The sequence below is a fragment of the Stegodyphus dumicola genome, chromosome 12, assembly GCF_044657685.1.
Source record: "Stegodyphus dumicola isolate Sdum_Otavi_A_Nest chromosome 12, ASM4465768v1".
Classification (NCBI taxonomy): domain Eukaryota; kingdom Metazoa; phylum Arthropoda; class Arachnida; order Araneae; family Eresidae; genus Stegodyphus; species Stegodyphus dumicola.
The window spans coordinates 74,865,016-74,879,191 of NC_140779.1; the positions used below are offsets into that span (position 1 = coordinate 74,865,016).

Consider the following 14,176-nt stretch of genomic DNA (forward strand, 5'->3'; position numbering starts at 1 on the left):
CGACTTGTTGCAAAGCCGCTTCGTGAGTCTTCCACATCTACACAGTGGGCTCTTCTTCGCCTTCACTTCAATGTCCTTCATTCTCGGTCTCTCCCCTTGCTTTCTTCACAATTTCATCATCTTTCAAGCGTTCGAAGCCAGGTTCGTAGACGTCACACTCCAACCACTCGTTAATGTTTTCAGCATCGACGTTCTCACCACCAGGAACTGTTTTCACCATATCGGCAAGAGTTGTCGTGGGCGTGTCTACATCTTCATTCCCTTCCTCACAATTTATCGTGGAACTTTGGAAATTACTTTGGGGATTACTTTGGAAATTAATTCTAGTTTTTGCATAATTGTCAACATAACCTTCTTTCGTTTTCCTGACATTTTAAATCGGTAACGAAAAACACAAAACCAAAATGCACAAGCACTGAACACAATAAAACATAAAAAATTAACTCCGACCAGTTCGCAAACACTAACAGGCTTAAACTAACAATGGCGAGTGGGAGGAAGTGGACGTGTGAGTAAGATTACGACGAGAGAGGACATTGGAGCGGGCACTGCAAGGGTGAGTAAGAAATCACTTACTCACCAGAGGGGAAGGTTCCGAGAAGACAGCGAGGAAGGTTCCGAGAAGGCCGCGGGGAAGGTTCCAAGAAGGCCTGGGATATTTTTGCCATAAATAAGCATGATGTTAGCAAATTTAACATTTCGCTCAGTTTTGTGAACATTTTATTTTCTTTGCTTTACGCTTATTATATATATATATATATATATATATATATATAAAAAAAAAAACCTTTGTGCGGCAGGCGCGGATAATCGGGAGTCTACTGTGTAATTTATTCACAGCATAAATGTAGTTTTATAATGTAAATTCATGCATTAAAGCTTTCCTGCCAGCTCGTGTGTGAAGGATGCAACAAATAAGAGGAAATGCATGAGTTTTAGATAATAAATTTTAGTTTTTCTATAACTAAAAAATTAAGTTTTGCAAAAAATTATTACACAATTTTACAAAAGCTAAAAAAAACTAATGATTTTCAAAAACATTTTATGAAAAAACATGCAATAGTTAAGGGATGGTACACACTTTTGTTCGACACAGCATTTCATTATGACTACGCATGATACAGCCTACACTCATATATCTCACCTCAATTCTTAGATTTTCTTTGTTCCACAAAGAAATTTGCATAAACAATGATCCAGCAAGTTCTTTAGTGGAGCCAATTTTCATTTGTAGAGAAGAAATATGAGAAAGAAGTTTTTCCTTCATTTCTGGAGGTAAATCTTTAGAAATAATCTCTGTAACTTCTTTGATGTTATTAATATGCTGCTGGATAATTTCTAATTCTCCTTCTAGAAGCTAAAATGCAAAATAACAGTTATATCTGCTTATCACAGCATTAAATTTAAAAGAAAAATCTGAAAAGTTTAAGATTTTGAATTACGTCCAAAGGGGCATTTTTTTAACGTTTTGAGTGTTACCTTTATTTATTAAATATCGTGTTCTTTGCACTTAAGTCATAAAATTCAGTTCAACAGCAATATCGCACAATAATTTTAAAATGAGCATATCTATGGAATTTCAGATACACAGTCTCGCATGCTGGAGACGAAAATGTTTTTTCTGTACAATGTCACCATCACTTGCTTTGAAATCCTTGCGTTTGCTAATCAAAAATTCATTAAAATTTTACAAAATATGAAATTAATGTAAAACAAATTCCTAATTAGGGCTATCAGATGCCCATATTTGGTGAAAGATTACATTATTCATAATTTGATGGCTCTAGGTATCGCTGTTTTATCACAATGCGAGAAACATACATACATTTTTGCAGATTCTTCATTATTTAATTTGCCGATAATATTTGGGGACAACAATCTGAAAAGTGAAGCAATGCAGAAAGTGAATCAATGCAAAATGTCAAAACGAAATTATTAGTTCTTCTGGGCAAATTGCCCCTTTGGAATAATAAGAATTAAAAAAAAGTCTTTCATACTTAACAAAACTGAATGAATGGCTCTTTCATTAATAAAATATTTATCTAACAGTTAAAAAAAAAGGAAAAGAATATTTTTAGAACTAATTATAAATTTATAATATATTCCATAAAAGTGTAGTAATGGAATCAATTTGAAGTAAGAACTTGATTTAAAAAATATTTTCAATACTAACCCCAAAGTCCCATTGTTACATTTTTGCTTGTATATCCCATCATTGGTTTCTAAGGACTTCTTATAGATTTAATCACTTTACGTCCTGTATACAGTTATCTGGAATATTTTTATGCTTTTACACAGGGTTCGTACATATTTCTGCATACAGAAATTAAGTACTTTTACGGATTTTTAAGGACCATTAACGAAAAAAATTAAGGACCTATTGGCAAACGGAAGCTGAATAAAATCATTCAAAGATATTATCTATGCCTGAACTTCACTTTTATAATACCATCCTAAGAATAAAATAGAACCGCAAGTGGGATGCATTATTATTAAACATAATTATGAAACAAAATTGAACATAAAATTAACTTTAAATCAAATTTATCAAGTACCATTGAATATTTTACTCTTACAATAGTTGGACATATTTGAAGGAAGATTAGTGACATTATATTTATGTTTTACTAACAGTTAGCTTCATACTGATTTTTTTCTTTTGTCTCAGTTTGTAACATACTTCCTTAGCCTAGAGGTTTAGTAAATAGTAGACATAAATAGATTTTATGTCAAATGGCTTAGGTTAAAACGAGAAATAAAATTATATAATCAGCATGATTATATAAGCATGATTCGTAACAGACGCTTGGTGTTGCCACCGCTGCTGCTTCCCTAGAGAGAAACCTGCTGATCAGATAAAACCTGAAAACCCGATGTATGTACGGTTAGCAAGGTTTCAAACTTAGTTGTGCTCTCTCTGTCTGTCTGATGCAAATACCATAGCTTTGTATAGAGCTTTGGGGTTGTAATCCAGTTAATACAATTTAAAGTACCAATAAGCTACTAAAGCACCAGAGGTGACAAGTTGTTTTGTATTATTTTAAGTCTCACTAGATGTAAAGAATACATTTTAGATAATTTTTTTCATTCTTGTGCTGCGTCTTATAATTACGTTAATCCAGTTAATACAATTTAAAGTACCAATAAGCTACTAAAGCACCAGAGATGACATGTTGTTTTGTATTATTTTAAGTCTCACTAGATGTAAAGAATACATTTTAGATAATTTTTTTCATTCTTGTGCTGCGTATTATAATTACGGTAAGGATTAATGAAAGGCAATAAATCGCTTTGATATGCAGAGATCATTACAAAGCTATTACAAATAATTTAACTAGGTAGTTAGATACTCTTAGTTATTATAAATTTACATGGGCACTTTAATTTTAAAATGTTTGTTAAAAAAGCACCATTAAGATCACAATCTAATAACATTTCACAGTTTAAAATGCAAATAATTTATGACACTGATTCTTAAACAATATTAGGAGCATTACGCATTAAAATCCACGAAATGTTTGTGTTTTGTAACAACACACAACAAAATATTTATGCATATTCTTAATTTGAAGCCTTCCCAGACATTTTTAGCTGATTTATATCAATTTCCTTCTCTCTAAGCACATTTTCTAACAATCAGAAATTGGTTTCAGTATGCAAAACAATAATCCCACTAGTTTCTGCATGCTTTATCTCCTAACTTGTCAATCTTTCGATAATGTACCTATGAAGTTTCACATGAGCTGGTGAAAGTTAAATAGTCCAAAACCTCTGACAGACATGAAGCAAATTATCGCTATGTCTGAAAGTAACTACAAAGTCAGATAAAGGTTTAAATAAACCTCTTATTTAAAAAAAAAAAAAAATTAATTAAAAAAAAAATAATAAGAACATAAAGACATGTTCTTATGCTAGCAAAATAAAATACATAACGAGGTCACGTAGTTAAACAGAAACAGTCATATTCAGACTAAAATATAAATTAGCAGTCAATTTAATTTCAAGCTAATTTTAAACTCTTTCATCATAACAAATTCAAACACAATGATAATGCAGAGATAAATAATTGCAAATTAACAGAGCTGGCAGGAACTAATGCATCGTGCATGTCAAAGCCAGAAACACACTCTGTTTTACAATCCAAAAAAACTCAGTTTAAAAACTGTTTTGACTGATTTTGCATTCTGGCAAGGGAAAGAAAAGGGGACATTATAATAAAGACTGAAATTATAAACAACTGATTAATTTATATAATAATTTTCTTTCTCTTTATGTATTCAGTTTCTTTCTTCAATACATTTCCTCTTCATTTTAGAATTTTTGGATTTAATTTATAAAGTATTTCTCCCGCATTCTTAGCGTGCCTTCGTAGTGTAGTGATCTGCATGCTGGGCGCGTATTCCAGAGGTCCTTGGTTCGATTCCCAATAGGCATTGCTCATCTTTCCTGCTTCAAAAAAATCCTAATGTCTCTACAGTGGTGCCCGAACTAAAAAAATGGTGGTGGATAATGATTCTCCATACCCAGGATTTGGCAACTGGGTCCCCTAAAAAAACCCTAGTCGCCCTTTAAAAGAGGGAAGTATTTCTCCTGCCTTCTTAGCCTGCCTTTGTGGTGTAGAGGTCTTCATGCTGGGTGCGTATTTCAGAAGTCCGTGGTTTGATTCCCAGTGAAGGTGTCACTCATTTTTCACATTTTTCATGCTTCTAAAAAATCCTAATGTCTCTACAAATTAAAGATTTCTGTTATCCTAAAAACTAAATGAACAGAAAAAGCTGCTAATTTTGCTGCTATGAACATTCAGAATAAATATGAAATGATACATGTTAAGGGCCAGTTATGGAGCCAATGTGGCCGAAAATTTAGAATTTAGTGACCCACCAAGCAAAAATATCTACAAATTGCAAACCTTTTAGAATTTAGGATAGGCACGGAGTACAAAATATATGAAGGCACCAGGTAGCAGAGCTTAGTATGCACAAGGATTGCATCAGAAGGGAAAATGCCTACCGCCAGCCCTGTGTATGATGAGCTCAGACACACTCATTTGTCTAGTAAAAAGTAGAGCAAATAGAAGAAAGAAGAACATGTTAAATAAAAAAGACTTCTAGTGTCAGAAGTAAAACATTCAAATATTACGTTTCCATTGTTTTTCCAAAAACTCTCCAATAAGTAAGAAATTCACCACAAACTTTCTGTAAAATACATCCATCACGTGTTAATACCATGAAGACATTTTTCATTTTGTCACATTTTTCTCAAATATTCTAGAATCTTGGGTCTATAAATATTGCCTTCAAATCCTTCTAAACTTTCCAAGCTGCAATGCCTAAAAATCGTAAAAACAATTACCTCTACCAATCCTGTGACAACAAAATGCCAGAAATATTTTGAGGAAGGGAAGAGTAAAAATGTGTAAAATCATTTTATACAGAAAAATGATACACACTCTGAGATAGCTGCATGGGAAAATCTCTAACCACGAAAATACTAAAAAGAAGACATTTTTAATTAATTACATAGCTATTTTGCTTTTGCTAAGAATTATTTCGTAAATTGTACTTTATTACCTCGTTTGTTTTTCAGATTCACAATATTGCATAATAAATCGCCAAAATAGAAAGTAATATCACTTTATAATATTGCAGCGAAAAATAAAAATGTTTCATTTTAATGTTATTTCTTAAATATAATTTCAATATGTTATAATTATTTTAATGATTTTCAATGTTAAAATGTTTAAAAGAATCGTTGAAAAATTTCCCAGATCTCCGAATTTTTTTTTTTTTTTTAATAGAAACTGATCTTAAAATGGCCAAAATGTTGATACGTCACCAAATTTAGAACTGCTTAATAAAAGAATTCACATCACCAAAAGCGAAAAGTTGTTTAAGAGCTATTCATTAGAAAACAATGAAATAAATTCGAAATGCTTATGTTTCACTTTTTGCCTAGAATCTCGAGTATCCTAACGTTTGTATTAGAAATAGGAACAAATTATAACGCATTCATCCATTTAAAAAGATAACCATATTTATCAGTGAATAGCCAAAAATATTTCTCCAAAATGCTAATTCACACTCAAAATGGTAGTCGTAAAAATAGGCAGAAATTTCATATGATTAAAATTGAGGACCTTCTACTGATTTTGGCAGAAATTAAGCCAACAAGAACTAAACTTTCCTTGCATTTACAAATGTTTTTTAAAAAATAAGTAAATTGCATCAAAATGCTTTATTTTATATTTTTGTGAAATTAGAATATCCAAAGTGTTTAAGGTCAGTAGCTTATTTTCCATATTCATTACATAGAAAATTACAAAAAGTCAATTTAGGTGAAAAAAATCCTGAAAATCAACTACTTTTATTGTTTGTGCATTCTCTAAACTGAGTTGTTTTGAACACCGTAAGCACATATTTCATAGCACATACTAAGAAATGAAGCAACAGCAAAAACATTTGGAAATTTCACTAAAAGAACACTCATAACTGCTCAGAAGTCAAATACTGTATAGCTTATATTTTAACCGAGGTTCCATTAGCTATTTGCCAAACATTCTTTATTATATTGAATCTTGGCATTTTATCATTATTTGCTTGGCATAATATGTAGTTTCTGACAGTATTCGATACATAAGATTCTAAAAAAAAAGCCACTGTCCAATTTCTTCTATAACTTGCAAATTTAGGATGTGAATTCCTTTATTATTTAAAATATATACATTATTATTTTCTACTTTATGTTAAAAATGATTGCATACATTCAAATTAAAAAATTTATTACTCTGTTAACAAAACATACCGAAATTTGAGAACAATTTAAAAAAATTTCTAATGCATTTTTAAAAACTTTCATTATTCATTAGGATACTACCTATTCCTTTAAAAATGAAGTCTACTTATTTTTTTAAAAACATTTGTAAATGCAAAGAAAAATTAGTTCTTGTTGAGCAATATCATGTTAATAATGAGTTTTTTTCATAATTATTTTCAAACTGATAATTACACATTTAGCATTTAATACGAAGGTTTAAAGTATACCATACAAACATCAAGATATTCTAGATAGCTGCATACCGAAAGTAAACTAATTAAACCTATAATACGTCCTTACAAATCAATGATGGGGTGTACATGAAAAACTTTAACAATGGGACTTTGGGGTTAGTATTGAAAATACTTATAAAATCATGTTCTTACTTCAAATTAATTCTGTAATTACATTTTTCAACTGATAGCTTTCAATTAACCAATAACAATCAGCTTTTTCATCTCATTTATTACCTGTTTATAATAAATAATTGAACATGCTGATAAGCAATTAAAACTAAAATCAAATTAAAAAGGATTTTTAACACAATAATGTTTTCTATACGATTGATATCATTTATCAGTAATCATGATTGAGAAATGAGATTTTAGTGTCAGTAATTTTGCTGAATTTAAATGTTTTTTAAAAGGACTATTTAAAAAGGAGATTTCATATACACAAATTTGAAATTTATGTATTATTATATCACAAAAATTTGAAATTTATATTACTATAATATTATTTTCAAACCTTGCATTCATTTGTGTGTTGGTCCACTGACAACTGTGAAATTTTCAAAATCCAGATCTCCAAAAATTCAATCCACTGATACATAGTTTGTACCATTTGAACATAATAATAATGAACTTTGTCAATCCTTTGCGAACTGGTTTCATCCACAGTTTGCTGAAGTAGCCCATCAACTATTTCTGCCAATTTCTGCATGAAAAGAGTTTTTTGAGATTCAACAAAGGGGAAGTAACTGGTTGAAGGTAAGCTTGGAATGCAAATTTCCTATACAATGGAATTAAAATTAAGACCTGCATAACATGCAAGAACAAAAACAAAGAATAAACTCAAAAACAGATAAAAACAAACAGAAAAATATCTGTTAACTAAATCATAAAACTGTTATAAAGCAACAAATTTTTTTTTAAAAATATAATTGATTAATTAAAAATTATGAATATTATAATACTATGATTATTTAAAAATTATAACTTTAAAAGTAATTTTAACACAAATAAAATATGTGCAAGAAAATTTTATAGTTAAAAGGGGAAAAATATTTTTGACTAAAATATACTTTTGAACATTCAAATAATTTACAAGTCAAATAAATATGCATTTACATTAATTCATTAATAACAACTGCCATTAAAAGATAAAAAAAAAATTACAAAATTAACATACTTCAATTCTTTGATCATTTTTCTGTAGAATATTACATTCAGTTTCCTTATTAACTAGATACTCTAAATGAGACTGTGTGGAGATATCTTTTGATAAAAGTAATGATTGCCCTTTGTCTATCACAGTGTCAGAGAGTAAAATATTTTGCATATTGATCAAAAGATCTTCTTGTAGATATGTTGATTGAAGAAGTGATTTTGTCTGAAAAATGAGACAAAACTAAGCATAAACAGAATGATTTATATGCAAAAAAAAAAAAAAAAAAAAAAAAAAAAAAAAAAAAAAGAGTAATTTTTGAAGTATGGAAATTAATAATTCTTACAAGAGAAAGATATCAACTTTAACTTGAAATTACACAAAATTTAATCACATAATGGTATTACTTAAATGAAAGTTTCTATACATTTTGAGGAAATAAAATGTACATCTCTGTTTTCAAGAAGCAAAATATTCTACAAAGCAAGAATGGCATTTTAAATTAATTTTATTTCATTATTAGCCTAGAATTATTTTATTAAACTTGCATAAAATAATAAAATACATAAAAGCTCCTCTGCAAGGATAAATATGAACAACTCTTTGCGAGTCATTATTTACTATAAAATATTTCATAAGTGAACTCTGAAGCACCACTTAGAATTTCTATAATCTGATTCCCATTTTAGGTATGCTCTACAATGTCTCTAATTACATGTTTAGTCCTTAGTGCGATATTACTGATTCTCAATTTTCAGACGCAGTTACGTAGGCCGTCTGATCGTTACGCTGCAATTATTTGTGCCTTTATTTATCTTGGTAAATTATCCTCATTGTGATACCTACTTGTAAGATGGCTTCTTTCATCCAGCAACTGGTCACTGAGTATGGCAGATTATCTGATCTTGTAAAAAGAAACGAGACTTTCACCCCTGCTGATGAATTTGCCTACCGTATCCTAACCAAAATGATGAATTTCATCTCTACGGAAACACCCACCCTAAACCCAAGAGATTTTCCTCCACTTACGGAGGAAACATCAAAAACTGAGGCAATGGATTCTACCGATTTCACCCAAATGAGATTTAAGAGACCCCACAGTCCCAACAATGAAAATCTGGAACCTCCTGAAAACCTGCATCACAACAAATTCTCCACATTAGAGGATGATGTGGAAGACTCCAACTGCCCCACGACAAACGACCTTTCTGCCAAACATTAGGGTAAAAAGAAAAACAACAAATCCAAGCCTAAAACACCAAAATTATCTGAAAGTGCTACTAAAGTTCTTTCCATCGGAGCCATGCAACCACCTAAATCTCAGGAAACCATCTCTGGAATGCCTAAACCACAGGAAGCCATCCCCACACCAAACCACCAGGCAGCAGCCAATGAAACTGCTACCCCAACCAACAGTGTACTTCCGACCAATGAGGAACCTCCGGAAGAAGTGCTCAGCGGTTCCGCAGACACGGAGGGTTTCCAATATCTCAAGAGAAACATGGAAATTCCTCCGATTATGGTTCAGGACACTAACATCACCTGGAAAAAGCTGAATGATCTCCTTGAAAAAGAAAAAATATACTAAGCAAAAGCAAAAATGCAAAAATGAAAAGCAAAAATGAAAAAGAAAAAAGAAAAAATGAAAAAGAAAAAAGCAAAAATGAAAAGTGACTATGACTTTGAAATAAAAGTTTTCAGTAGTGATATGCACAGGCAGATCACTGCCTTACTGGATAAAAAAGAAATTAAGTATTACACACATATGCTGCCAGATGAGAAAATGCTTAAGGTTGTTATCCATAGCATTCCTTCATATACTCCTCCAACAGAGGTCGGTGAAACCCTTGTGAACCTTGGGTACACAATTAATAAGGTTGTTCAACTTACCAGAAAGCGAGGTACAGAAATTCAAAAGATGCCTCTATATCTTGTCATTCTGCCTAAAAGCGACAAAGCCAGAACCATTCACGAACTAGAATACCTGATGAGACTTCGTGTCACAGTCGAGACCTATAGGGGCAGACGAGGCCCCACTCAATGTTACCGCTGCCAAAACTTTCATCATGCTCAAGTGCAGTGTCACCTCCCTCCGCGGTGTGTAAAATGAGGACAGGGGCACGAATCCAAAACTTGCACCAAACCACTAGACGAGCCAGCCACCTTTGCAAACTGTGGATTAAATAACACAGCATCATTTCGTGAATGTAGCTATTTCCCAAAGCCCTGGCAATATTCACAAGGAAAAATGTTGTATTCGGACAGAGTCGTCATGAATAGTGCACAGCCACCCCAAAACAGGCAAGCACCTGAAATTGCCGAGCTCTCAGCAAAGCTAGAAGAGGCCAAATCATTGATAGCAACCCTTACGGCTGCTATCTCTATCCTGACGGACACAACTACACAGCTCAACACTGCTGCAGCGCAAAATTCAGCCATGCCTCTCCAGAAAAATCATGACTAATTCTCACCACAGTTTTTCTCCGCTTACGATTACTCTGTGAAACGCACAGAACATCACACAAAAAATACCTGAATTTCAGGACTTTTTAATTCGACATGAAGTGGATATCTGCCTTGTCACTGAGACACATGCAAATTCGAAGCACAACATCAACATCGCAAACTACAACACTTATCGATGCGACAGAATTAGACACCGTGGAGGTGTTGCAATCTATGTGAAAAGAACTCTTTGCTCAGAATTATTATCTGCGGATAATACAAAGGCATTTGAAATCATCTGTGTTAATGTTGTACTACCCAAAATCGGACATACAAAAATTTGTGCACTCTATAACCCACCGGACAACAGAATCTCAGCGCATGATTTACATTTTTACCTACAAGACCCAGCTCCCACAATCATTGGAGGAGACTTTAATTCAAAACATGTGGACTGGGGCAGCAATCATAGCAACACAAATGGCCACACCATCAGAGACTATGTAGAAAATTATCCCATCTTCCTATACACACCCAAAGAGACTACGTACCGTCCTAATACTCCTCGCAAAAGACCTGATATTCTCGATTTTTACCTCACAAATTTTAACATACCCATTGCAATAGAAGTAACTCAAGAGCTTTCCTCAGGTCATGTCCCCGTAATGGCAAGGTTGGGATACAGCAAGCCGGAAGATATAAAGAAAAAGAAAATTGTGGACTGGAAATTACTTCACAACCTCGCAATTACATCACCTATAAGCCTGGGTCCTCTTAAAACCACAGCTGATATCGAGAATGCTGCAAAAATCCTTACGAACACTCTTCAAGATTTCCTAGCACTAGCAACTACAGAAAATATGAATTCCTACCATTACGGCGCCCTACCCATGCATATCCGTGACTTAATCAAGCAACAGAACAGAACCCGCAAACTTTACAATCATACCTGGGATCCTACCTTAAAACCATTAATTAATAGACTCACCAGAAAAATTAAATCTAGTATCCAGCAGCATCGAAGAGAATCTTGGAATTTAAAAATAGAAAACTTAAATATTGAAGATGGCTCATTCTGGAGATACATCCATAAACGAAAAAAAACCCAGCGATCAACACTCCTCCTATCAGAACTCAATCTGACATTGCCTACACCAATGAGGAAAAAGCTGCAGCTTTCGCTGAACACCTGACTTAGCAATTCACACCCAACGACTTCCCTGCAGACCAAACCAACATTGCCGCCATTACTGACCATGTCAAGAACTGGCTTAGCGCACCATTGGAATACAACGCTATTAAACTCACTTTCCCAGGTGAAGTTAAAAATATTATCAAGCATTCAAGTAATAGAAAAGCCCCTGAACCAGATCAAATTTCAAATAATCCCCTTAAGCAGCTCCCGCACGGTGTCATCTGCAAGTTAACATCCATTTACAACGCCTGCCTCACGAACTCTTATTTTCCGAATGTTTGGAGACACACGCCTCGATCTTCCTAATTCCAAAACCCAAAAAACCACCTGATATACTTACTAGCTACCAACCTAATAAGTCTCTTGTCTACACTGGGAAAGATTTTTGAGCGAATTATTTATAACCGACTGCAAAATCACCTCGACTTCATCCCAAAAGAACAACATGGGTTCAGGAAAGGACTTTCTACCACCCATCAACTGGTTCGTATCTCAGAATTCAAAGGATCGGATCTCAGAAATAAACATAGTATTGCTTTACTCATGCTAGATGTGGCCAAAGCTTTTGACCGCGTCTGGCATGAAGGGCAAATTCCAGTCTGGGCAAATGCCAAACCGAATGATATTAAAAAGCTGCAAGTTATCCAAAACACGTTTCTCAGGATTATCACAGGAGCTCCGTATTACATCAGAAATAAAAACCTGCACCGCGACTTAAAAATTGAATATGTGAAAACTTACATCAACAAGCTCAATGAAAATTTCTACAGAAAAGCAAATCAAAATAGCATAGCGGACTTTTCAAATATTTTGAATTATGAAATCATAGAGGATGATTATTACAATAGGCCCTTCACTGCCCACACCAGCATGTTGAATTTGTACACCTAACTTAAGCAGCATCGACTAGGGTCATTTTCCGAGAGGGTGACCACCCACGTGACCAGCCTGAACATCTCAAAGTGCCTTGCTTCTATCTACCAGCGCTGCCTCCTGATTCGCCAGCTCCTGATCCCCGCTTTCCACCTCCGGACTTTGAATTTCTTTTAGCCTCCATCACCGCCACCAGAGGGCGACACATCTGACTGCTGGCTATTTTCTTCTTTTTCCTCCTGCTCACTGCTCCCTCCATGGGATTTATTCTGGCATTTTTCATCACCATACCCATTGTGGAATTACTTCAGGTTTACAGGGAAATACTGCGAATGCAGTAGACCCCCTGTATAAATACTTCTGTATCAAAGTATCATGAAAAACCCAGTCTTTTTAAGGATCTTGCAAGAGTGAAATCCCTGTCCTCAGAAAGTTAATAACTAAAAAGGAACAGTAATTATAATAGTTAAAAATATAAAAAGTGTGTATCAAAATTTCCTTTATGAATACTTTAATGATTAGTTAAAAAGCTTTTTTGTTTTTCTAGAATAGTTAAGGACTATAACAACAACTAAATTTATACATCCAAGACAAAATGATAAATTAATGAATCCGAAACATTTATATCACCATTAAAATTTAATTAATAAAACTGGTAAGCAGTACTTTTAGCCTGATCTAAATACAGTTTAAAATAAAACACAAAATTAAATTCAAACATTTGAAAATGCAAATAGACTGAATTTCTACGAGAAAACACTTTTTTAAGTGATTTTATTACTATACAGAATAATTAATTAATACAGCTGAGTTAAAAGATATTCCCTTGTAAATAATGTGAATGATTTTTTTTTACATTATACAAAATTATTTGTCAAAGCTACAGCAATAAATTCATTTTCAATCTAAAAATTTTCATTAAAATAAGCCATAAAAGCATAGTATTGCTTTGAGTAAAACGTTTCTTTTCTTCCATACCCACCTTTTTTCCTAGACTTCTCAATAAACTGTTAACGAACTGCTTATTTTGAATTAAAATTTAGCTTTAGAGGATATTATATTTTATTAGGAAGATCTGTTAAAACTTTGCATCAGGTTCTAATAAATATTATGTCTCTCATTTTCTGCAATAATTTCAATAAAAATTGGAGAAAATGCCTATATGCAGAAAAATGAGCACTTTGTTTTAAGATGAAGAAATATTCTCACTACTAATTTAAGAATATCTCATTTTACTTTACACCTAAAATTAAACAACATTCAAGAATGCAATTGCAAAAGAACATGAGTTAATGTCCAATCACACATGAACATGCTAAGCAGATTTTTTAAGATATTGATTTTGATATATAAAATGAAAACTTTTAAAGTCTGTCAAAATCATGTCTACAAATTGAGGATATGACAAAATATGTAAAAGTGAAACTCTTACACATTAAAACGTTTTGGAGGGGGATGAGGGAG

The 14,176-nt window shown here is 32.8% G+C and overlaps 1 protein-coding gene across 7 annotated transcripts in view; it reads right to left on the minus strand.

Moving 5' to 3' along the window:
• Positions 1-14,176, minus strand: part of Msp300 (Muscle-specific protein 300 kDa) — a 513,656-nt gene that overhangs the window by 100,599 nt on the left and 398,881 nt on the right. For 6 of the 7 annotated variants that reach the window (XM_085806588.1, XM_085806589.1, XM_085806592.1 and 3 more), the window contains 3 exons: positions 8,224-8,424; positions 7,561-7,824; positions 1,145-1,357 (listed from right to left, as the gene is read on the minus strand). In XM_085806588.1, coding sequence (XP_085662714.1) covers positions 1,145-1,357; positions 7,561-7,824; positions 8,224-8,424 — 678 coding nt within the window. The remainder of the gene's footprint in view (positions 1-1,144; positions 1,358-7,560; positions 7,825-8,223; positions 8,425-14,176) is intronic. The other variant, XM_085806590.1, reaches the window with a different exon arrangement.